The sequence below is a fragment of the Bos indicus x Bos taurus genome, chromosome 11 (assembly GCF_003369695.1).
Source record: "Bos indicus x Bos taurus breed Angus x Brahman F1 hybrid chromosome 11, Bos_hybrid_MaternalHap_v2.0, whole genome shotgun sequence".
Lineage (NCBI taxonomy): Eukaryota > Metazoa > Chordata > Mammalia > Artiodactyla > Bovidae > Bos > Bos indicus x Bos taurus.
In genome coordinates, this window is record NC_040086.1 from 21,292,903 (window position 1) to 21,319,136 (window position 26,234).

The 26,234-nt window shown below is 35.0% G+C and overlaps 1 protein-coding gene across 3 annotated transcripts in view; it reads right to left on the reverse strand.

Moving 5' to 3' along the window:
* SOS1 (SOS Ras/Rac guanine nucleotide exchange factor 1) overlaps nucleotides 1-26,234 on the reverse strand; it is a 131,106-nt gene that overhangs the window by 52,268 nt on the left and 52,604 nt on the right. For 2 of the 3 annotated variants that reach the window (XM_027555070.1, XM_027555069.1), the window contains exons 3-8: nucleotides 20,932-21,063; nucleotides 18,705-18,869; nucleotides 16,933-17,142; nucleotides 13,890-14,033; nucleotides 9,147-9,257; nucleotides 8,974-9,072 (exon numbers count right to left, since the gene is read on the reverse strand). In XM_027555070.1, the coding sequence (XP_027410871.1) occupies nucleotides 8,974-9,072; nucleotides 9,147-9,257; nucleotides 13,890-14,033; nucleotides 16,933-17,142; nucleotides 18,705-18,869; nucleotides 20,932-21,063 (861 nt within the window). The remainder of the gene's footprint in view (nucleotides 1-8,973; nucleotides 9,073-9,146; nucleotides 9,258-13,889; nucleotides 14,034-16,932; nucleotides 17,143-18,704; nucleotides 18,870-20,931; nucleotides 21,064-26,234) is intronic. The other variant, XM_027555071.1, reaches the window with a different exon arrangement.

Sequence of the window (26,234 nt, forward strand, 5' to 3'; positions counted from 1 at the left end):
ACCAGGCTCCCCTGTCCGCTGGATCCTCCAGGCAAGAACACTGGAGTAGGTTGCCGTTTCCTTCTCCAATGCATGAAAATGAAAAGTGAAAGTGAAGTTGCTCAGTTGTGTCTGACTCCTAGCAACCCCATGGACTGCAGCCTACCAGGCTCCTCTGTCCATGGGATTTTCCAGGCAAGAGTACTGGAGTGCGTTGCCATTGCCTTCTCCGGAAGTAATCCTGGATAACTGTAAAAAGTTTTTAGAATTCCTGCTCATCAGATAAAATTTGTGTAATGTTTTTGTATGGGAATATTTTAAGCTCAAGCATGTTATCTAGGTGAGGAAAAAGACAAAGGATGATTTAAGAACTGTGCTTATGCTTAGTCCCTCAGTCATGTCCAACTCTTTGGGACCCCATGGACTGTAGCCTGCCAGGCTCCTCTGTCTATGGGGATTCTTCAGGCCAGAATACTGGAGTGGGTTGCCATGCCCTTCTCCAGGGGATCTTCCCAACTCAGGGATTGAACCCAGGTCTCCCACATTGCAAGTGGATTGTTTACCATCTGCGCCACCAGGGAAGCCCAAGAATACTGGAGTGGGTAGCCTATCCCTTTTCCAGGGAAAACTTTCTGATCCAGGAATCAAACCGGAGTCTCCTACATTGCAGGCGGATTCTTTATCAGCTAAGCTACCAGGGAAGCCCCCCAAATAACCAATGCAACCGATTTTTAAACATGCCCAATATTCAAATTGTATTTTAAACAGGACTTAGCTATTTTTATCTTTAAATTTAGTAGAATACATTTTCTAATGTTAGCGGCTCTCTTGCCTACCTGTGGAATCTGAGTTGCAGCCCTTCACTGTATCCCCTCCTATTGTCACAGATAACAAAGCCACAACAAATACTGAAGCAGAGCTATAAAAATGCAAGAACTTCCAGTAATGGTGGTGCAGTAGTCTTGAGAACCATCTGCAGATAACAATTATTCAATCTAAACAAAAAATTAAAAATATTTATAGGCACTGGAAAACATCTAAAAGAGAGCATAAGCCAGTAGTACTATTGCTCTTAAAAAGTTACAACTAGAAAGTGTACAGTTGTGGGATTAGGGTTTTCCCCTAACCTCCCATGATAACAGTGAGGAAGAACGAAAGGAAGAGTTACAGGCTAGAGATGGAAGACAGCAGAATAGAAGAGGAAATGAAGGGGGAAATCTGGAAGTGAATGAACTACAGAAGGTTGAGACATAAAATCTGAGAATAAATTCTACCCAAACATCTGGCTGACTGCTAAACTCTGAATGCATGAAAAGACTCCAGTGAAGTAATGTGGCAGAGACCAAAGAGAATCTACTTTTGAAAGACAGTGCTATAATGGATAAAGTTCTGCTTTTCTTAAACTGAGTTTACTTCTCAAATGTACATAGCTCAGACAGCGGAAAGCTGAAGTCTTACTGGTTTAAGGTGTTAGGAAACAGAGCCTGAGTCTGACAGAGTGCATGGAAATTAAGGGGGAATCTGTAGGTGTAAGCAACCAGAGACTGTACCCCCAAATCTCAACATTATCTCTGCCCAAACATTTAGTCTGTCAAGTCATACATGTGTAGGGAAGACAGGAGAGAACTAGGCTAAAAGAGTAGCATACGGAAATCCTAAAAAGTGAACAGAGATATCAGCTGCTACACAACACAGAAGAGACAAATTTGCAGTTGAGGCCTAGGTGGCACAGTGGTAAAGAACCCACCTATCAATGAAGGAGACGTGGGTTCAATCCCTGGGTCGGGAATATCCATGGAGTAGGAAATGGCAACCCACTCCAGTATTCTTGACAGGAAAATTCCATGGACAATGGAGTCTAGTGGGCTACCGTCCATGGGGCTGTAAAGAGTCAAGACACGACTGAGCACACCCACACACAAATCAGAAAAGTTAACTGCCCACTAGAGTAAAAACCCAACAATCCAAAACAGAGCAAAAGACAAATCCACAAATGGAACTCCAACAGTCCTCAACACAACAGAATCCAGAGATGTTAGCCAGCAAAAATACTGGGAAAATGTGACCCATATTTGAGGGAAAAACCCAGTTAGTAGAAACTGGCTCCATGTGGCCCAGATGTCAGATTTAGGAAAGACTTCAAAGTAGTTTATGTGACCATATTCAAAGAATTAAAGGAAAACATGGTCTTCTTGAGTGCTCAGATAGGGAGTCTCTGGAAACTATAAAACAAAATCCAAATGGAAATTCTAGAGTAAGTATAATAACTAATAATTCTATTGACAGAGCAATAGAAATTACCACTTTGAAGAACAAAAGAAAAATGATTTAAGAAAAATGAATAGTCTCAGAGACGTATGGGACAACATAAAGTAGTTCTACATTGTAACTGGCACTCCAGAAAGAACAGAAATGAGAAAAATGGCAGAAAAAGGAATGCTGTAAAAGCAAGTTCAAAATCTTAAACAGAAAGGATTTTGAAACTTTAAACAGGAAATTAACCCTAAAAAATGTTAGGATAATCTCATTTATAAAATAAAATACCTTTCAAAACCATCACTCTGTTCTTATCAAAGAGAAAATCACCAAAACTATAAATGTTCCTCATAGCAGTTTAGTTGATTTAAAATTTTAAAAGTAGAGTAAAACATAAGTCAGCTGTTTGTTTATAATTGTTCCTGAATTATACTATTTTATGTTTAACTTTAGTCATCAACATCTGTGGTCGATATACCATTTAGCTCAATGCTTTGAGTCCATGGTTTCTGGAAAAGAATTTCTAAATTTAGAAAGCTAGTTCAAAGGAATGGAAGCTAGACAGACCTCTTCTGGGCTTATTTTTGTGATACTCAGAGAGAAGCTATGTTTTCTAAATCTCCTCTTATTGCTGGTATTAAACATTGGCGTATGGGCAGTATAAAAAAAAAATGGTCTGAAGCATACAGCAACCAGATGGAGAATATTGAAAAAAACTACATAAGAAATCACCTAGAGTAGAAGATGTTTGATACCTTCCCGCTCCCCTAATGAAAAAGCAACAAACCAAAGCCATTAACAAACGCATACACGGTGTCTGTAGCAGGGGGTCTGCAGAGCGTATTTCTTTACAAAAGAGTTTCTGGAGCACTATGTGAAGGCCACTAAGGGGTGTTTAAAGTGAATGATGTAGCACAATTTATATTTGCCTTTTCCATTTATATTATCCTGAAAAAGAAAAAAAAACAAAACAAAACAAAAACCTGCTCTGGGAGGAAAAGTATCTCCTATTTTTAACATCCCTCAGTTCCTAAGTTTTCTATTCACTGCACCATTCAGATCTAAGTTCTTACCTGTAATCCTTTCCCACAATTCTGTACTTAAGCATTTGGGACCACAATTTTGGTACTATTTATGATGTTAAAGGGAAAAGTTAAGAACTATTCAAGTCAGTACACAAAAATCGAGAAATATTAGGAAATTAAATGTTACTATGTAACACAGGAAGCATCTAATCATATGAGCATTCAGATTACAATCTTTAGTGTCTCTTATTTTCTAAAGTAAAGCTTGTGACCAAGACAAGCACTGCACTGTTATTAACGAATTAACATCCATTGCAATATTTACTATTCTATTAGTTCTTAATCTTATCTAAAAGCAGAGGGTTGTTATGACGTGTTAAAATTAAACCTGGAAATGTTTTCCTTCAATTATTTTGCTCGTCTTGCACTTTTTATCATCAGTGAAATCTAAGAATGGAGGTTTTAAGTGTTAAATTTTATATTATTTTTTTTTAAGGGAAACCATACATGATAACCCCAACCTCAGTTATGTACATTAGTCCTCCTCAGGTGATTGTTAGTAATTCTGTATCCCTGTGAATTTTTACTATTTGAAAAATACTGCAATTGTTGGTTTTTCACTAAATTGCTGTCGGACTGAAATTAAATTTTAAAGTCTAAGATCAGGAAGCAATGATTAATTGGCCTATGCAAAAAATATATTTTTATGGGTTTAAGCAAGTCAGTATATACTAGAGAATCAGAAAAACAAAAATGGATATAATTTTTTTATAGTATACCAAAAACTAAATGTAATGGGTTGAACTGTGTTCCCTCCAAAGTCCTAACCCCTGGTACCTGTGAACATGATGTTATTTGAAAACTGGGTGTTTGCAGATATAATCAAGCTGAGATGAGGTCACACCGGATTACGGTCGGCCCTATATCCACTAACTGGGTATTGTATGAGAAAGGAAGGAGAGATTTGAATGCAGAGGAAACAGACAAGAATGTAAAGATGTGAAAAAGAAGACCAAGGCAAAGATTGAAGTGAGGGCATCTGTAAGCCAAAGCCTGCCAAAGGTTACTGGGATACACCAGAAGCTAAAGAAAAGGCAGGAAGGATTCTTCCCTACAGCCTTTAGAAAGAGTATGGCCCTGCCGACACCCAGAACTGTGAAAGAATAAATTTCTGTTGTTTTTAAGCCACTCAGTCTGTGGTGTTTTGCTCTAGCAGCCCTAGGAAACTAATACGCTAATGCACAAGTCGCAATATAGATTTGAACCTGCTTTTGAAATTAAGGGAGACAATTTATATCTCCTAGGTTATACGTATCCAGTGCACTGGAAAAAGAATAGGTAATTCTCTAGGGAACTGATTTGCTCAAAATCATCCTGGATAATTTTTTCTAACATTTGTCTGAGTTTACCTTTAGAGGATAAAATAATATATTTAAAGAACAAAGAAAAGGTTACTATTTTTGCTGAACTGAACAATGTGCTGATTTGGTAACCTTCAAAATACTTAGCCCCAAGAAACAACTCTAAATTTGTTTAATACAGCAAATTAATCTTCACATAGAAAAATCACATTACTGGAGCAATAAGGTTTTCAAAAGGATACAAAGGAAGTTGTTGTTGTTGATTTTAAATGAACTTTAATGTGAAAAAGTTTATTAAAGGTTTCAAAGACTTGACTCCTAACTTGGGCGGGGTGGGGGAGGTGGACGGGTAAGGGAGTTACTTCCTTTTTCCAGTTTCAGTGGCATTAAAGTCATACTATCAATAACTAAACTTTTATTTTCTGAATTTGTAAAGTTTAAGACATTCTAAATTTCCAAAGTAAATGTAATTATATACAATTTACAGGTAAACTATTCCTATAAACATAAATTCAAAGGAAAACTTACCTTATTTTTGCTATTCATCTTGTAACAAGCATTTATTAAATGTCTAAATGCCAAACACTACTAGGCAAGAGAATTCAAAAATACATACGGTTTAGCTCCATTCTAATGACAAGGTAGACAATAAAAATGAGACATGTTCTATAGAGACATAAAGAAAATTAAGCAGCTTAGTCAAAGGATCAGCCTAGAGAAAGGGAAACTTGACAGGGAATCAACATTTGAACAAACTCTTTGATAAGCAGGAATTTCTCAGATGAAAGGGGATGGTAGAGGTAGAAGAGAAATTCCAGGGAAATAGAAAAAAAGATAAGGAATTCTGAACATATTTGACATTTCCAGGGCTGCTTGGAAATTTTTTATGGCTAAAGCATAAGGTAAGTAACACCAAGTATTGAGAGATGAGGCTGAAAAAAGCTAAAGAATTTAGACTTTGTGTCCCAGTTCACAAGGACACTAAATGCACTTTTCAAACCAAGAGTTCCATGAGATACAAGACCTTATAGGAAACTGCTACAGTAACCTAGGAAAGACATGCTCAGGGTCTGGACTAAGGCCATGCCAGTGCAACAGGGGAACAGACTGGATTTCAGACTCATTTGTGGAATCAAACCATGATGCTCTACAAATAAGGGAGAGAGAAGAATCAAAGATGGCACTGAAGCTTCTGGTGAAGGGATCTGAGCTGATCAACAAAGAAATGGAATACAAATTCCGGCAGGCATGAAAGGGAGGTAAGTGGTGAAACACAAAGGGAGTAAAATGTTAGTTTAAGTTGAAGATAACCTACAAGACAAGAAGAAAAGTCTCCAGTAATGACAATACTCGGTATTTATATTTTTACTGTATGTTAAGTACTTTTACATGCACTGAACCCAGTGAGATAAGCATTTCACAGATTAGAAAACCAGGGCTCAAAAGGTGAGGTGACTTGTTGCAGGCTACTCAGCTAGTTGGCTACCAGTCTAAGATCAGAAAAGAAACATCAGACTCCTATCTAGTCCAATGAGCCTTCAAAGATCACTCCATGCCATAGATAAATTATTCCAATTGTCACTGATGTCTTAAGATTTTGCTGTTCCCTGCTGATTTTATTTAATCATTGTTGAGTCCAAAATCACCAAGTCCACATTGGAACTTGGAATTATGGCAATACCCAGATTAAAAAAATTTAGAGTTAGTGAGAATCATATTGTTGGAAAAAAAATCTTAAGACCATTAAGTGTTAGAAGGTCTTTCAGTTATTCTGATGGAAGAACTCTATGAAAGTTTTCCAAAGTAACCGCCAGAAATACATTACATTTTTTAAGGGTTTCATGGCCTATTTGGGTTTCCCTGCTGACTCAGCAGTAAAGAATCTGACTGCCAATGCAGGCGATGCAGGTTCAACTGCTGGGTCAGGAAAATCCCCCAGAGAAGGAAATGGCAATTCACTCCAGTATTCTTGCCTGGGAAATCCCACGGAGAGAGGAGTCCATGGAGTCACAAAGAGTTGGACATGTCTTAGTGACTAAACAACAACAAATGGCCTAATTAATTTGGGAATTAACTGCTTTAGACTGTTTTATATAGATTGCTTTATTGCACAATTTTACAAAGCCTTTAATATTCTAATATATACGGAACATTTCTAGGAGTGTAATTAAGGATACAGTTTTTCCCAAATATACTTGACCACTGAACACGTGGAATCTTAGTTCACTGACCAGGGACTGAACCCAGGTCCTCAGCAGTGAGAGCACGAAGTCCTAACCATTGGCCCACCAAGGCATTCCCTCCCCCAGACTTCTAGAGTATCTTATGGGACTAGCAGTCCATAGAATACACTTTGAAAATACTGCTCAATAAAATAATTTAAGCAACATACCAACAAATAGAAATGAAAGACAGTAAACACAAATAGTACATCAGTGCTGAGAAGGCAGAATAAAAAGGAGTCATGACAATTTGTGGAATTAATTGGACAAAATTTCCTGCCCAATATACTGTTAAATTTGCAATGAAATTTAGGCAGTAATATGAACAAGGAATACAGGTGTTTACCAGTAGAAACCTTTAAATTGCTGATAGATACAATTATAAAATAAAAATTTCAATACAATAACTTAAAATTTTTTTTAATTTAATTGCCTATATTTGGGGAAGTAAATAATTTCTCTTACACTATTAAGATAGGTTTTAATAGCCTTCTGAAGCTTCATCAAAGCTTCTTGTTCTTACTTATTGATTAATGACTGCTTCAAGGTTCATACGGTCTTTAATCCTTCAGAACTTCATTACAGTCTCAGGTAAAAAAAAATCCCATTATTAGAGATGCCATTATGAAGAAAAGGTCTATATAATAAACTTGTGTGCAAATGATCCATTTTGAGACTATGGTTTGTCATTCTTTACAAAGAATGATTTTATACACCAAATGCTTCTTCTTGATTATCCTCTTAAAATAATCATCCTATACTACTGGGCTTCCCTGGTGGCTCAGACGGTAAAGTGTATGCCTACAATGAGGGAGACCTGGGTTCGATCCCTGGGTCGGGAAGATCCTCTGGAGAAGGAAATGGCAACCCACTCCAGTACTCTTGCCTGGAAAATCCCATGGGCAGAGGAGCCTGGTAGGCAACAGGCTATGGGGTCACAAAGAGTCGGACACGACTGAGCAATTTTACTTTACTTTGTACTACTGAAGACCATAAATTGTATTCTGTTTGCAGCCTAGAATAGAGAGCTGAGAGCTCCATAACTCTACCTGGTGATTAAGTTCTTCAACTTCCTCAGTCCTTTCCTGATTCAAACAGTCCTGCTTAAGAAATCTAACTGAACTCCAAGTTCCTACAATGTAGAAAGACCTGGGAAGGATGAGAGTTCCTTCAGTTTACTACCTTTAGAGGCTTTCTATTCCATTGATTCATTATAGAGAGCCCATTTCTTCATGTACTCCTGCAAACTATACATCTGATTTCTAATAATACATGCTCCATAACAACATGATATTAAATACAATTTTTCTTTAATGAAACATTTTTTTAAAGCTAAAGAAATAATAATAGTATTAATGCATATCATATTTTGTCTTTATGGGGCTAGTTCATTATAGATAAATAAAATATCTTTATTATCTCATTTATTTAAAATTTTTGAGAAAACTTGATGTTTTTTAGGATATATTATCCATAATCCAAAGCAGACATCATTAGTTACATAAGATATTTAAAAGTAAATCACTAAGTTACACTATTGAATTATAACTTATACAGACTAACGTTCCCCTTCTCCCTAGTTAATTTCAGTGCATAATAGGAAAAGAGGGGAAAAAAGCAAAATCCTTTCTTTTCTGTCAGTACTTTTAAAATTGAGTATTTTGAACTATAATCAAATGGGAAATTTTTTACTAGGATTACTATAGTTTACTGTATCTAAACTAATAATAAGTAGTTTTTATAGACATAGTTGCAAACTTAAACTACAAAAATTAGGTGATTAATCTTCTTCATTACTTTGGCATTATCCAACATGTGGTCCCTTATCTAAGTCCCTGAATCTGCTGAGGTCCCAAGATGGAGACTAGGATGCACAAATCCAAGATTGTTTCCAAACAACTGGCCATGAAAGCAAGAAGTGCACAAGATAAAAATATCTGATGACTGCTTTAAAATTCACAATTAAAACTGGAGAAAACACGCATTGTAGATTCATATATAATTGTTCTTAACTAGAAAAAGAAAACAGATATAGACATATTCATGAGCACTCACATAATGATTCACAAATAAACTGGTTAAAAAACTGTATCAGACTTGAATATTTTGTAAGTAGAAGAGCCTTCTTACCTTCAGAAGTTCGAAGTAATGCAGACAGTGGTAAACAGGGGCTAGAAGTAGTCTGGGTAAAACATATTGAACAGCTTCTTTGAAACCTTCGCCTATTGACTAGAAAACAAAGTGATTTAATTTTTAAGCTTACTTTACAGGCATCTTATATCTTGATCTAAAAATTACTATACCTGCAAATAGAGCGCTGCTCCAGGCTTTGATAACTGACTAAGGAAACGATCGTGAAAACCAGGTCGTAGAATATCTCGAGCATATGATTCATATGGATCAAATGCCAGTTCCTTAAAAAACAAAAAAGGTAAAACATAAATAATCTTTCTCTATGGTAAAGAATAAATAACCTACCTCTATAAACACAGAAAGATTAAATTATGAAGACTTCTATCACTGTACAATTACATATTTTTTTAAAGCCTCAAAGCAAAATTACATAGCTATTAATTTTACTAGAGTAAACCTAATATTCTCAAGTAAGAAAGAAAATGAATTTTTTTCTGATGAGTAATGGGATTCTAGCATATTATGACACCTCTCACTAAAGGATTCTAGTAGAGTATTATGAACAAACATATGGGGGGATTTGGGATCTGGAAAATGAAATTTAGCCTGAATAATAAAGAGCATAGATAGCTATAACCAGATAAAGTATACACATTTAGAATACTGGTGCCAAGCATTTATTTTCTCATGATTACTCCTTAGTGGTAGACTTACTTTCACATCCTGCAAGCTGAAAGTAAATTGTTTATATCACCTAAAATCCACTGTTACAGTTTTCACAAAACAATTAATTTAATTCAAATTGCCAAAAAGTTTTACCATCATCAATAAACCAAACAATTCGAAAGGTTATAATCTACTAGTTCTGGTGATTTCTGAAGAAAAAAAGTGAGCATGTATTGTGATTTTTCTCAGGAGGTAGGATCTCCACTCTCCTCCATCCTGTGCCCTATTCCAGGTAAAAATAAAAACACAAAACCTCCAAACTATTATGAAAATAGTGTTGAAGATTCTAGCAAGAGCTCAATTTTATGAAGGGTAATTCTAGAATGAGGAGGAAGAGGACACCTAGTGGAGGAATGAAAAAGAAGTTAGGAGTGAATGACAGAAAATGCGATGTTTAACTTACCCTGCTATTTCTCAGACTTATTTTTTTAAGGAAAGATATATATATATATATGTTTTTTATCTAGCAACTATATTGAACCTACCTAATAGTTATAACAGTATACATTTTTCTGGATTTCCTATGTAGACAATTATGCTGATTACAAACAGAACAATTTTATTTCTTCTTTTCCTGTCTTTTGGCTAGTATCTCTATTAGGGTGCTCAATGTAAGTAGTGAGCGGCATTCTCCTACAACTTGGTCATTAAATGTATCTTTTATAGGTTTCTGATAGATATCCTTTACTAGATTAAGAAAGGTCCCTTCTATTCCTACTTTGGCCAACATTTTAAAGAAATTTCTGAATGACTTTAATTTTCTATGCTTTTTCTTATTTGTTGAGATTTTAATGATAATGTGAAATATATTAATTTTTTAAAAACTTCAACCATTTAAGATATGTCATAAAATATATCCTAAGATATATCATACCGGACACAGTGTTTTAGATTATAAAGAGGTTCATATTTTTCTTATATTATTATTCTTTCCCAGTTTTAATAATATATGTATATAATCCTAAAACTGAGTTGCCTTTTGTGTCTCTATTTTTGATCTTCCTTAAGAATCTATTTTAATATTTTAACAAAAATCTTGCATATGTTTATTGGGCTTACTTCTGAATACCTTGTGGTTTTAAGACTCATCCGCCATATTCACCTGACTTCTTGCCAACCAACTACCACTTCTTCAAGCAGCTTGACAACTTTTTGCAGGGAAAATATACTTCCACAATCAGCAGGAGACAAAAAATACTTTTCAAGAGTTCATCAAATCCTGAGGCATGGATTTTTATGTTACAGGAATACACAAACTTATTTCTCATTGGCAAAAATGTGCTCATTGTAATGATTCCTATTTTAGCCTGAGCCTATAAGTTATAATGATTTAAAATTCATGGTCCGAAACAGCAATTAACATTTGCACCAACCTAGTATTTCTATGTCTCTGTTTTGGGTATATGTCTTATAAGGGCTTCCCTGGTAGTTCAGCTGGTAAAGAATCCACCTGCAATGCAGGAGGCCCTAGTTCAATTCCTGGGTTAGGAAGATCTGCTAGAGAAGGGATAGGCTACCCATTCCAGTCTTCTTGGGCTTCCCTGGTGGCTCAGATGGTAAAGAATCCATCTGCAATACGGGAGACCTGGGTTTGATCTCTAGGGGGCTACCCACTCCAGTATTCTGGCCTGGAGAATTCCATGGACTATATAGTCCATAGGGTCGCACATAGTCGGATACGACTTGAACGACTTTCACTTTCACTTATAAGCTGCATAAAACAGACCTTAAAACAATTAAGTACTTTCTTTAAATAGGCAAGTTTCAGCAGTTTGTGCATACTGAGTTACTAATGTAGTAGCATGACATAATTGGATTTATTTTATCATACTGTACAGTCGGCCCTCTGTATCTGTCTTCCACATCTGCTGATACAGAAGACTAACTGTCCTAGACCATTTTATATGAAGTTACTTGAGCATCCACAGATTTTGATATTGGAAAGGGGATTCCTGAAACCAATCCCCCAAGAATACTGAAGGATGACTGTATTTTGTTTTCATTATCACTGCTTTCTTTGTTTCATTATTTTTTCCTATTATCATAGAAATGATTAAAAATTGTTTCTATAGTTTTTGTGCACTGTTATAGGTAGTACTTCTGTTATTTGGTGATTTTCTTAAATGTTTCAAAAATCAAATACGGCTTGCTATTACTTATAAATTTTTTCTAAATTTTAAAGAGAGTTTAAAGTTGTTTAAACTTTACATTCTCTTTCCCTGGTACCAGGTTTTCCCTGATAGCTCAGCTGGTAAAGAATCCACCTGCAATGCCAGAGACTCCAGTTTGATTACTGAGTCTGGAAGATCCCCTGAAGGGATAGACCACCCACTCCAGTATTCTTGAGCTTCCCTGGTGGCTCAGACGGTAAAGAATACACCTGCAATGCAGGAGACCTCGGTTCAACCCCTGGGTTGGGAAGATCCCATGGCGAAGGGAACAGCAACCTACTCCAGTATTCTTGCCTGGAGAATTCCATGGACAGAGGAGCCCGGTGGGCTACAGTCCATGGGGTCACAAAGAGTTGGACACAACTAAGCGACTTTCACTTCCATGGGTTTTCACTTTCAAACTTTCAAAGTTGTTTAGTTTTTCTTATCTTCTGAAGACAAGCCCGAATCACGCACTGAGAAGTTTAGTTCACCCTTCAAGTTAAAAAAAAAAAGCATTCTGGTGTTAAGATTATGCAATAGCTTATAAAATTTGCTACTCTGTTTCCCACCATTAGTTCTTGTATTCCTTGACTTTCCTCTGAGTACAACTTTCCCTCTGGCTGAAGAACATCCTTGCTTTTGAGTCTGCTGCTGGGGCTGCTGCTGCTAAGTCGCTTCAGTTGTGTCCGACTCTGTGCGACCCCACAGACGGCAGCCCACCAGGCTCCCCCGTCCCTGGGATTCTCCAGGCAAGAACACTGGAGTGGGTTGCCATTTCCTTCTCCAATGCATGAAAGTAAAAAGTGAAAGTGAAGTCGCTCAGTCGTGTCCAACCCTCTGTGACCCCATGGACTGCGGCCTACCAGGCTCCTCCGTCCATGGGGTTTTCCAGGCAAGAGTACTGGAGTGGGTTTTGAGTTTAGTTATGTATATTCCTTTTTTCTTTTTATACTTTATGACTTTTATGTGTTTAAAGCAACATTGAGGGGCTTAGTGAAGCTTAAACTCAGCATATTATTTTGTCTGAAAGTCTTGTTTTATAAACTCAACCCTGAGTTATAATAAAAGATACAGTTGATTTTAGAATGAGAACAAAGCAAGAGTGAGAAATTTCAGAATGACAATCAATGCTAACTTATTAGGGCTAACTTGTATATTTTAGCAGCTGAAGTATCAAGAAGGTCACCATTTTTCTACCCCTATGATCATCATCTAAACCTTAGACTTGATTTTCCTATTCTAAATAATAATGAACTTGTTTAGTTGCTAAGTCATGTCTGACTCTTTTGCGACCACATACACTGTAGCCCAACAGGTTCCTCTGTCCATGGGAGTTCCCAGGCAGGAATACTGGAGTGGATTGCCATTCCCTTCTCCAGAGTATCTTCCCTACCCAGGGATTGAACCCATGTCTCTTGCAGTGGCAGGCAGATTCTTTATCACCATGCCACTAGGTCCTGGACTTCATTTTCTTTTTCTAAATAATAATGCACAGTTATCATATATTAAGTAGCTGTATGAAGGTGACTAGCTAAATATTTCAGGTAGGTTATTTAACTTTCACAAAATCCCGAGTCCTATTATTATCCTTATTTTACAAATATAGATAGGGAGGTTTAGAGATGTGAAGTAAATAGCCCATGGTTACATACAACTAATAAGTAGAAGAGTTTAGACTGAAACATAAGTAGCCTGACCTTAGGTCCAAGTTCTGTGGCCTCTTCATTGATAAGATAGCCAATTAAGTGTGAACTGTGGGATCTGAAGACAGCTTTGGGATCTGCTTGTTTTTATAAAGGATGAGAGACTCCTTTTTTTCTAAGTTTTATGAAATAACAGAAACAAATGCTGACAGTGACCCTTTGAGGAAGGGGCAATACAGTTGAGCAGCTAACAGTTAATGTCTATGTTAGCTGGAAATAAGAATTCATATTCCAATTTTTATTCAAATGTATTTGAATTAAATCTAGGCCTGTGAAATGCATTTAGGCCTTCTAGATGCACGATTTTTTGGTGTATAATTAAAGTACTCACCTCCGCTAAGTCTTCAAAGCAGCTTCCTACTAATGGATGGGGACTGCCTTCATCTGTCATTTCCACAGTATCTTCTATATGGCCCAGTAATTTTACACTAAGTTCATGTATATCCACTATACGACTAAATATATTTTCTACATCCTGTTGGAAAGAAAAACATATTAATTCAGTTAGGTTGTACAATAAAAAATTTATTTTGAACCAATAAGTCATTTTATAATCATGAAATTTAAAATGGCAGATACAGTGAAAAATTTTAACAACTTTACAAATACAAGTAAAAGACAAAGAATTCTTTTTGCAATGAAGTACAATTTGTAGGTACATTGCTCTAGGTCACTGGTTCTCAAGCCTTCTGGTCTCAAGAGTCCGTTATACTTTTCAAAATTATTGAAAACTCTATTTGCTTACTATATTAGAAATTATTTACTATTGCCATTTACTACACTTACCATATTAGACATTAAAATCAAGAAAATTATAAAAAATTTAATTCATTTAAAAATAACAATAAATAGCACTTTTATGAAAAGTAGCTAGTTTCTCTTAAACAACCAAAAATCTTGGTGAGGAGAATGGTACTGCTTTACATTTTCTAACACAATCTCTAATTCCTAGCTTAATTGAAGATAGCTGGCTTTTCATGTATATTTCTGCATTCTATCTCTTGTGATACATTGCTTTGGTTAAAGCATATGAGGAAAATCTAGCTTTAAAAGACATGTAGTTGGAAAAGAGAGGACTATTTTAATAGTCTATCCAAATAATTGTGGATACTCTTTCCTTTTCCTGCATAGTTATTTTTATGGAGATACAAGTTATATATCATAAAATTCACTCTTAAAATATACTATTCAACGATTTTCACATATTCAAAAACTATTCAATCATTACTACCATCAAATTCTAGAAAATCATCATCCCCCCTAAAAATACTGTATCCATTCTTCCCCTGCACACCCACTCCCAGTCTCTGGCAACTACTGATCCACTTTCTTTCTCTATGTATTTGCCTATTCTGGACATTGCATATATATGGAGTGATTATCTTTTTACAGTATTACACAAGTCAATATGTAGCTTCTTAAAGGTTAGTTGCAAGATAGAATCTGAAACTATATAAACTTTGTATTATTAAATTAAAATCCACTGGTCTATTCTGAACTTTGAACTGATGTTTTGCCCAAGTGTGATTTTGTAGTGGAATTGCTAGGTAGTATGGCTAATTTATGGTTAATGTTATATGAAATTACCAAATTATTTTCCTAAGTATTTATACCAGATTACATTCTCACAGGTAATGTGGGAATTTTACATTCCCAAAAGCAGTTGCTCCACATTCTTTTCAACATCCAGTATTGTCAGTCTTTTTAATTCTAGCTTTTCTAATGAGTATCCAGTAGTGTCTCATAATGTTCTTAATCTGCATTTTCCTTATGACTATTAAGATGTGTGGGGGTTTGGCTCAGATGGTAAAGAATCACCTGCAATGCAAGAGACCCGGGATCCCTGGGTCAGGAAGATCCTTCAAGGGAATCGCAACCCTCTCCAGTATTCGTGCTTGGGAAACCCCATGGACAGAAGAGCCTGGCAGGCTACAGTCCATGGGGTCACAAAGGGTCAGACATGACTAAATGATTAACACCAGTGACTACTGATGTTGGTCATCCTTTGACATGCTTTCTGATCACTGTTGTATCTTCTTTTATAAAGTGTTGAATTTTTTGCCCATTTAAAAGTATCAAGCTGTTTTTCTTATTACTGAATTGCTGAATTTCTTTATATATTCTGAATACAATCCTTTGGTTAGATGTATTTGAAGTAGCTTCCACCAATATGTGGCTTATGTTCTTATTTTTCTGATAATGCTTTTTGAAGAGCAAAAGGTTTTTTTTGTCTTAATGCAGTCTAGGTTATTAATTTTTAATTTTATGGTTCTTGATTTTTTGTGTCCTAAGAATATCTTTGTCTACTCTTTATCTCTTTCTCTTTTTAAACAACTTCATTAAAATATGATTTATAGGCAATGCAATTCATCCATTGAAAGTAAACAATTCAATGGTTTTTACTATATTTACAGATTTGTACAACTCATCGTTTACTCCTTTATTTTTTAATGTTCACTCATTGTCATAACAATGACTGAACATTCCGTCTCAGCCTCTGTTGTGAGTACCACTTCTCCATCAGTCATCCATGATTATGTAGGTATAGTTTTAGAAATTACTAGAATGCAACTTGCTTAGACAATCTCAGCTATTCTTCCTTAGTACTTTTCCGGGACCCAATCAGGTTGGTTTGATTACTACTGTAAGATCAGTAATCCTTTAGATTTCCAGTTATTGGCTCCTTCCTTTGTGCTCCCCAAAATACTGTTGTCATACTTCTGTTATGGTAATCAGCACATAGCACATTAGCACATACTTCTGTTATGGTAATTAGTACTGTATTGCAATTTAGAGTTGACATCTCTGTCTTGACTAGATTGTACTTGAGAAAAGTAAATAGTTTTTGATTTATCTTGAATCTCCATTGCCAAGTATGGCATCTAACAATATAGGCAGCACTGATGCAGTGTTGGTTCAATGATGCAAATGAGTCAAATTAAACACAGAAATCTTCCACCTAAACAAGATGCTTTATTCTCTGGAACTCGTGGAAGATTCTGTGAATTCATTTATACTTACATAATCAATCTAGCTTAGATTTTGTCTTTTAATTTCTGGTGGTTAATCAAAACTGCTGTGGCTGGGGGAGGGGAGAGAGGCTCAACAGGGAGCAGATATATGTATAACTATGGCTGATTTGTATTGTGTGGCAAAAACCAAAATAACGTTGTAAAGCAATTTCCCTCAAAATTAAAAAATAAATTAAAACTGTTGTAGCAACTTCATTTGTGATCATAGTCATGATAAATTAAACCCTACAACTTTTAAAAAATGGACAAATTAGCAGTCATGAACTATACAAATTCAAATTTGAGTGGTCATGTAAAATTAACAACACATGTAATGATATACATTCACACAATGATACTCACATTAGCTGAAAACAATTTTGAATTGGAGACAAAGGGCTCTCTAAAAACTTTTATAATTAAATTAAGTTCCCTTATGTATTGTCGAATTTCTGCCATAAATGCTTTTACCAAATCATAGTAAGTCTGCTCTCCTGAGGTGGAAGGCTCTTCATCAGTTAAAGATAATATATTTATATCTTCCACATCTTGATGAAACATATCCATTAATACCTGCATAGTCAGAGATATAAAAAACTATAATAAAATATGAATCTATAGTCAAATTTGAAGTTAAACAAAATCTGTTATTTGAATACAGTTCTTAAATGACAATAAACAGACACACAATAACCTCTTCTTGGATATAATGCTACTGCTCCCTCTACAGCTTCTCTAAGACAAAATTTTACATCCGGTATCACAAACTGCCTCTTCTAAGTTCTCTGTCAATACTAGTATCTGTCTGTCTGTCTGTCTCTCTTGTTAATCTAGTACTTCTATTTTGTTTCCAAATCTTGTCTTGGATTTCTCTCTTAGTTTCCTCTGTTTCATACCCTTGGCATCACCATTTCATTCCAGGGCCTCACATAACTCATATGTGAATAACTCCCAGGTTTCTGGTGATTGATCAAAATAAGTCCCATTTTTTCCCCAAGAAGTCTTCTTCTACTCCTCCTCCTCCTCTTCCTCCTCTTGCTAAACCTCATCTTTTCCCTCCTGTGTACTTCTACATCATTATCCCTATAACAATAAAATAAGATTTTACCTTGTATCACTTTCTGCTTGTTTCACAAATATAAGTACCCTTTCATCAAATCTACAGCCTCATTTTATGCTTCACTTGCATCTCTTCTCTGTGAGCTATATACATACTCAGAAATATTTTATTTATCAATTCATTTAAAAGCATCAAATATTTTATATTCATTTACTCTTTTAAAATAAAATACTTATTCATTAAAAAATAAAAAATTTGAAATCCTTCAGGTCAGGTGATTTTCACATTCTGAAAGAACAATAAATACTAACATATATTTAACGGGATTAGGTAATCAGAAAGAATATTTCAAATCAATGACAGAAAAAAGGGAATGAAATACTTCATTAGAAAATATTTTCTTTTTTGAAAGATCATTTTTATTAAATAAAAATACTGAGGTAGTATATAGTCCAATGCTTTAGACTTAGATCTGGAGTTCAAGTCTAGGTTTTGAAGCATCTCAGAAAATTCTGAACCAATTTCTTTATCTCTGTGAACTTCAGTTTCCCTTTTATAAAATGTAGATAAGAGTATCTACTGTAGAGGGATATCTTAGGGACCAAATGAAATAAGTCACATACATGCTCAACTTTCAATAAATGTTTGCTCTTAATGTTATCATAGTAAAACCATACTAGCAGTATCTAAAGAAAGTTAGGCACTGAAATAAAACTACCAAGAGTTTAGTATTTGTACATTTTCAAAAATTGTTTTCAAATAAATCCATAATCTTCTAGTTCTTCCAATCCAAATAAAAACTTAAGAAGTTCACTAATAAGAGATGAATTACTGTTATTAACCCTACATGCAACAATACAGAAAAGAAAAGCTACATGACATATTTAAACACATTTTAGGACTCTATATATAAATTTCATTTAGATAAAGTGATATCTGGAGTTTTTGCTATTAGATTACTAAAAGTATAACCTAACAGACAATATACAATTTTATTCTGTCTGAGTAGTATGTTAGCACCCATTTAAGTCACAAATAAAAATATAAGAATAGAACATATAGATCAGTATCTTACCTTATCAGCACACATTGCCACTTTAATATCTTGTTTTGTAATTTCATAATGCCGTATATTTCGCACATAATTCCCCACCAGCTTTAAAATGTCTGCAGAAATGTATTCTAATACTGCTACTATGTAAACAGAAACCTGGTGGTCAATTTTATAACCTAGGACCTCCTGAAAAATTAAAAGAAAAGCACTTTTAAAATTATTTACTATAGATTTGACAAGCTGATTTAAAAAAAATGTATACTGTTTAGCGTAACTTTTACCAAGGCCATTGTAAAGTGGTACATCTATGAATAATACACATATTGCTATTTGAAAATGTAAGGTAAGAAAAGGTAAGCCAAAATTACCTATGATCATGTAAAATACTTAAGAAGTACAGATAACTATAGAGATAATCCCTCAACTAGGAAGGGAAGCCCAAGTCTGTGGGAGGGGAAAATGCTCATTGTTATCTAATTCAGAATACCCAGAATTAATAATGACAAACAAGTTTCTTTTCCTTTAATTGGTATCTGGGAATATCTACTATCCTTATACCTCTATCCTTCTATCCAAAGGAACCTGGACTTCCTAAAAACTTAGTGGTACATTCCTGGTATCTAAGTTGTTTCTATGGAAAAAAAATTCCTGTTGTGTCCTGCTGGACAACAGTGGTTATTAAGGGCATATTAAATAGTACCACTATCCAATTTCAAAGAGAGAATGGGCTTTTGGGGGCCTGATCAATTCGCATAGGAAAACAGATTCTATTTTCTAAACAATCCAATTAAGGAAAAAACTTCAAAATAAGTTTATGTATTTTATAATAACCTTAAATGGAGTACAACCTACAAAACTTACTCACTACGTTGTTCACCTGACACTAATATAACTTTATAAATCAACTGTAAGAGAATCATAAAGAAGTGCAACAACTAATAGCTTAGTAATTTTCTGTAAGTTGCACTTAACATCCTCAGACCAGTTAGTAAGATACAGGCAGATATTTCTGTTCAAACAATAAAGGACAAAACATAACTTTTTGATAGTCTTAATCATACAAGTGTCCAGCCAGACTTGAATTTCCTAACACTATCACTTAGAGCCCTGTGAACTTGGACAAAAAGTTACTTAACCACTTTCTGCTCAGTTACCTCATCTACAAAGTGGGGATGATGATAATTAACTCTGTTGAATAATAAAACTTAGACATGATGTATAAAAGTATTAGCATTTTGCTTATATTATAGTAAAAAATTACTGATATCAGAAATATTATTAAGGTTTTAATTATTCTAATACCCATATTTTTAATGTGAGAGTTAATCAATGATGTCATTAAATAAAATACAAATAACATTATTAAAGTTTCCAGCAGTTATTTTTTCTATTAGTTCTGGAGAGATTCAACTGACTGACTAGACTAATAAAAATGACAAGTAAGACTACAGAGTAGGGCTTCCCTGGTAGCTCAGCAGGTTAAAAATCTGCCTGTAATGCAGGAGACCCCAGTTTGATTCCTGGGTCAGGAAGATGCCCTGGAGAAGGGACTGGCTACCCACTCCAGTAGTTTTGGGTTTCCCTGGTGGCACAGACAGTAAAGAATCTGCCTGCGATGTGGGAGACCTGAGTTCGATCCCTGGGTTGGGAAGATCCCCTGGAGGAGGGCATGGCGACCCACTCCAATATTCTTGCTGGGAGAATCCCTATGGACAGAGGAGCCTGGCAGGCTACAGTACAGTCCATGGGGTTGCAAAGAGTTGGACATGACTGAGAGACTAAGCACAGCAAGACTAGATAGTATAGGTGATCTTTATGGAATTTTTGTTCAAAGATGACACATGGCCCTATGGCAATCTTACAGAGGTCCCTACACTTCTAATGATGTGAAGGATTAAAATCTGAAGGATTTATAGGGACAAGTATGTCTAGCCAATAGAAAAAGGAGTTTTGCAAACTCTTTGAGGTTCTGGTAACATCTGAGATTAACAAAATTCACAATTATAACTTTCTTAGTCCTTTCAATTTGATGATTACTGTGGGTATGAAACTACTTTAAATCATGTTGCTGAACATATACTTTCCTATTATATCATCCCTCCCCATGACATAAACTCCTGGAAAAACTAAAAAGAGAGAATGTCACTCTTCAGTTGACTCTATTATCCATAATATATATTTCTTGTGCTTGAAAATCATGGGTTTTATTTTGCTTTTAAGAGGCAAGAAGGTAGTATTTCAGCTTTACCTTTAACAAAGGATGGATTTTTTCTACTGGGAGAGATAAAGGGTTTCTTCGCTTCCTCTTTTCAATAGCCGATTGGGCATCAGCTATTGCCCACTTATCAATTGGATGAGGGAAACTTTTTTGAACACGTTCCTTGGAAAATAGGAAAATAAAAACTAAGCAACAAATATATTAAATAGTGTTCTTCACTTATAATTTACTTTTAAAAATCAAAGAATACCAAAAGCAGGTGTTTCACATGTGGTATAATTTATACTACAAACATACCTAAACTAAGAGACAACTATAACTGCCAAAGTACTAGTTTCTTAATTAGGCAATTAAGAGTCTAAATGCTCCTTCTATTAATGGGGGGACATCATATTCTGAATTTCTACTTCACCATGATAAAGCTGATAATAAGAATGAGCAGAAGCTATTTAAAACATTATTACATAAATTTTCAAGGAACAAGATCTAAGTTCAAAAAGCAAATATCTAAATTCAACTTTCATTTGTCCTTTCTTTCAACATCAATTATAATCTAAAATACCATTTTGCACTTGAAACTTGTAAGAATTGTTTTTCTTTATCCATCATGCAAAAAGGTACTTGATTTCAAAACTATTTGTAAAGCATGGAAATCAAGGTTTACATTAGTAACAGCCAACTTTAATACATTGTAGTTTTATCATTAGAGTCTGCATCTTCCACAGGTCATTAATTTTCATCACGATACTTCATTTTAATGTCTAGCACTCATTCGGTTAGAATTCCCATTCAAAGGTAAAGAACTCATGTTACTGTAAAAGCTGAATTTCCCGACTTTAGTAAACTAATATAATTCATTTCAAACAAAAGGTACTTTCAACCTCTGAAGTTTCTAAAATCCACTTTCAGGATACCATAATTACAACCAGTAGAGGTCACTACTACATAATTTTAACACGTATTTTGAATTGTTCCATATTTAGCCAGTAATATGTAAAAATTATTAGGTAAAATTACAATAAATGTAAATTGAAAGTCCTAGCAATTGCTATTGAAAAGATCGTTATGTGATATTCTGTAGGAAAAAGGACACAGTAACTCCAGGACATGTTATGAACAAATTTATGAATTGAGAATAGTTTAACCTACTTAAGTTTAATAAATTTTCTCTTCATCTAAGGCAATGTCAGCTGTCAAATGTAAGAAGTGATCATTTTAATTCTAATAAAAAAAATTACTGTAGTTAAAAATGGAGTTAACAAACTTTTTCAAATGTCTAGTTGAAAAGCTATTTGCTAGGATACTATAACCTATATAATAAAGGCAATACAAAGGCCCAAAATACTGGGGGAGTTTGGCAAGCGAAAAAGGAATAATAAAGGAATGGGGAAAAGGTTGGAAAGGAACGTTCAAAACAAGAATTCTTTTCCTTTTTTCCAAGTCACTACTATACACTTGCTAATCCAAAAATTACGATTAAGAGATTTTGGACTAACTTTACCATAATTCTCAATTAAAAATTTCATATTGATGGGTTTAACCCATGGTTAACTGAATAGGTATAGGTATAACCATGATTACAAACCTTATAATAGTATAACCCTGTAGCTCACTGGCAGGCATGGAGGTGGGCAAACTTCAATGCATAGTAAGAAATAATAAATTCTTAATACATTGGAAAAGGAAATGGCAACCCACTCCAGTACTCTTGCCTAGAAAATCCCATGGACGGAGGAGCCTGGTGCAAGCTACTGTCCATGGGGTCGCAAAGAGTCGGACACGACTGAGCGACTTCACTTTCTTTCTTTAATACATTTTGGATCACACCCTTGTAATCACATACATAGTAAACTGAAACAAAGTTTCTTAAAATAAAACTTTCTTTTACTATAGGCAATGCACTGATTTTTCCTATTCATTTATAAAAATTTAGTTGGGCATAAGAGGTGATAACCGAGAGTAATACAGAAGCTGAACTCAACCTACCAATTCTAAATACACTTAACATACATCTTTGAAAAAAACAAACAAACCATTGGTAGAATTACAGAGGCAAACAGCAGGCAGCGGTTGAGGTAGAAGAGAAAGAAAACACAACAGCAATCCCTTCTCATCTCAATTTTATCCACCTAGTTCCAAGTTGATCTACTGTTTTGAAAAGAAGGGGAAGGAAAGTCTCAGGAACGATAAAAGAAAAGGCAAGAAAGGGAAAATAATAATGATGAGGAAAACATTTTTAACTTATTTATTAGTATACTACTAGACTGTTTATTTGAGAAGTACTACCAAAGGTCATGGGAAAGACTGATAGGGTTAAAAAGATGCCTTGATTGTGAAAAAGGCCAGAATGAAGGAAATACTTTATCTCTTGTCGTGGAAAATTTAATTATAATTCCAGAGCAAAATAAAATTTCTTTTTACAATTATCTTATATAATTTAAGGTAAAGAAGCCCAAGGAGAAATGGTCAATAAAAGACCCATGAATTAAAGTCTATTACTCTGCCACTTTCAAGATTAACAGTTTTGCTTTAAATTGAGACTCTCCACTTTGACTGACATTTAGTGGCCTTGGGAAAAATAAAATATAAAGAGCTAGGTTCACAATTCAGCTCTGTCTCATTAGCAGAACCTGTCTTTTCCTTTACATAATAAAGGTGCCTAGATAGATAATCTTGAAGATTAATTCCAATACAAACATTCTAGGCTGTATGAAAATTCTTATACATGCACTTGAGTGCAAATATTCAGACCCGGAGGCACTTTTAAAGTGCTATTAATAAAGGCTTAGAATGTGTAGGAGAATTTTTTTTTCTGCCTAGAAAGGTAGAAAATAATGAGAAATCACTTTGGAAATCTAAATGTGAGTGACAAACTTATTAGAAACTACAAAGATTCTTTAGGAATGAAGGAAAAGAAAAAAAGTTGAAAAAAAAAATGAAAGGAAAAGGAAAGCCAAAAAATAAAATTTAAGGATATAGTTCACAGGGTAAAAAGAAAATTCTAAGATGAAGGAAAAAGAAATAAAAGGGATTCAAACTGGGAAAAAAGTATTGTCATTGTTTGGCAATGACATCATACTATACACAGAAAATCCTAAAGATGCTACCAGAAAACTACTACAGTTCATCAATAAATTTGGTAAAGTTGCAGGGTACAAAATTAATACACAGAAAGCTGTTGCATTTCTATACACTAATGACAAAAGATCAGAAATAACAATTAAGGAAACAATCCCATTTTTATCACTGCATCAGAAAGAATAAAATACCTAGGAATAAACCTATTGAAGGAGGCAAAGGACCTGTATTTTGAAAACTGTAAGACGCTGATGAGAGAAATTAAAGAGGACACAAACAGATGGAAAGATATTCTGTGTTCTTGGATCGGAAGAATCAATACTGTCAAAAGATCATACAACCCAAGGCAATCTACAGGATTCAATGCAATCCCTATCAAATTACCAATGCAATTTTTCACAGATCTAGAACAAAAAAATTTTTTTTAATTTGTATGGAAATACAAAAGATCTCAAATAGTCAAAGCAATCTTGAGAAAGAAAAGCAAATCTGGAGGAATCAGTCTCCCTGACTTCAGACTATACTACATAGTTATAGTCATCCAAACAATAACGGTACTGCCACAAAAACAGAAATACAGATCACTGAATGCGGATAGAAAATCCAGAGAGAGACCCACTCACCCATGGTCAGTTAATCTCTGACATCCTGGCTTTTGGAACTGTTACCTTAAGAATCTTAAATCCTAACAACTTTGTCTCTGATCCCAATCTATTCTATTTCTATCAGGTATTCTAGTGTTATCAACTCTCTGATCTTATTGGGAAATCCCTGTTCCCTCCATGTTTTTCCAATCTACCCGCCCCTCTCCTAACTGACAGAATAGTTTACTGGAATGTGTGCCCGGTAGTTTAGACTTTCTGGATGAGAGTCTTGGCTTCACTGCTTACTAGCTATAACCATGGGCAACTTATTTAACCTCTCTATGCTTCAGTTTCCACATTAATTCATTCAAACTATATTTCCTGAGTGCCTTCTCAGCGCCAGACATTGTTCTGGGTGCTGGGGGTTTGGTAGTGAATAAGAACTTATGTTCTGGACCTCATACTCTAATACAGGAAAAACAGTACCATCTTCATGGGGTTATTAAAAACTTTAAATGAAATATAAACATAGAAGCGTTTAGAGCAAGCGCTCAAAGATCAGCTGTTATTAAATTTCATTTTTTCCCTTATCCAATTTGATTCTCTGATGCTCTTTTCAGCTGAGCTTCCTATTGGATATAACTATATATCAATTGCTAACTGCCTCAGGAGAACACAGCAGGGGTACACAGAGACACACCTCCTCCCCAGCCACTGTGTACCACAGTCATCATTACACTCTAGTGTGTTGTGTCCTGAAAAGGGTTGTAAAGCACTATTACTAATTTCCACAACCCTCTTGCCCTACTGTTCTGTCACTGTATAGCCATGGTGAAATACCATTTAACTGTCTTTTTTGAGCCCACACAAGGACCACAGAAGAAATATCATAGAAATGCAAAGACTTGTACACTATACATTCAAGATCTTCAAAGTCAAATGACCTTACATCATTGCCAGAAAACTCCTTTTATATTTCCAGCTCTATCTCCCATTTTCTATAGTTGGTACTTCAAACCTTCTTTTTTTCTCTTCTCAAACCTGACTCCTTAAGAACTCAATTTAGGTGGCTCTTCTGAGAATCCAAACTTAAGCCCCAAAGTCTGCATTATTAGTTTGCTTTTTTTTTTTATGGTTTCCCACATACCCTTTACTCACAGGACATCACATTATGTTATTGCCCATACATCTACCTGTATCTCCACTACTCTACAAGCCATAAAAAGACAGGAGCCATGTCATATTTGTGATATCTTCCTTCCTAGAATTTTGATGTTTCCCTCCCTTCCAATTGGTGGGGAGGGGTTCACTTCCTATCTAAAAATACACAGAGCACTGAAGATTGAAGGACTGGCTGAAATGCTTTTGAAATGATAGCTGACTTTAAGAAATAACAACAAGAAAAAAAGAAACACTTGGATATATTCCATTCTTAAATATATCTGTCATTCTAGCATCAAGAAGTAGTATTTAGAGGTCAATAAGAGTTGACTTTAGATTAAAAGCATATAATGGAATAGTTTGATGCAAAAACATATACAAGCTAGCAGACAGTCAATACAAAGTTAAAAGAAATCTAGTCATCATTTTAAACATACCATTAGACACTGTGTGGAACTGAAGAGCAAACACCTCCCCCCTATATTGACATTACAATAAACACACATATTA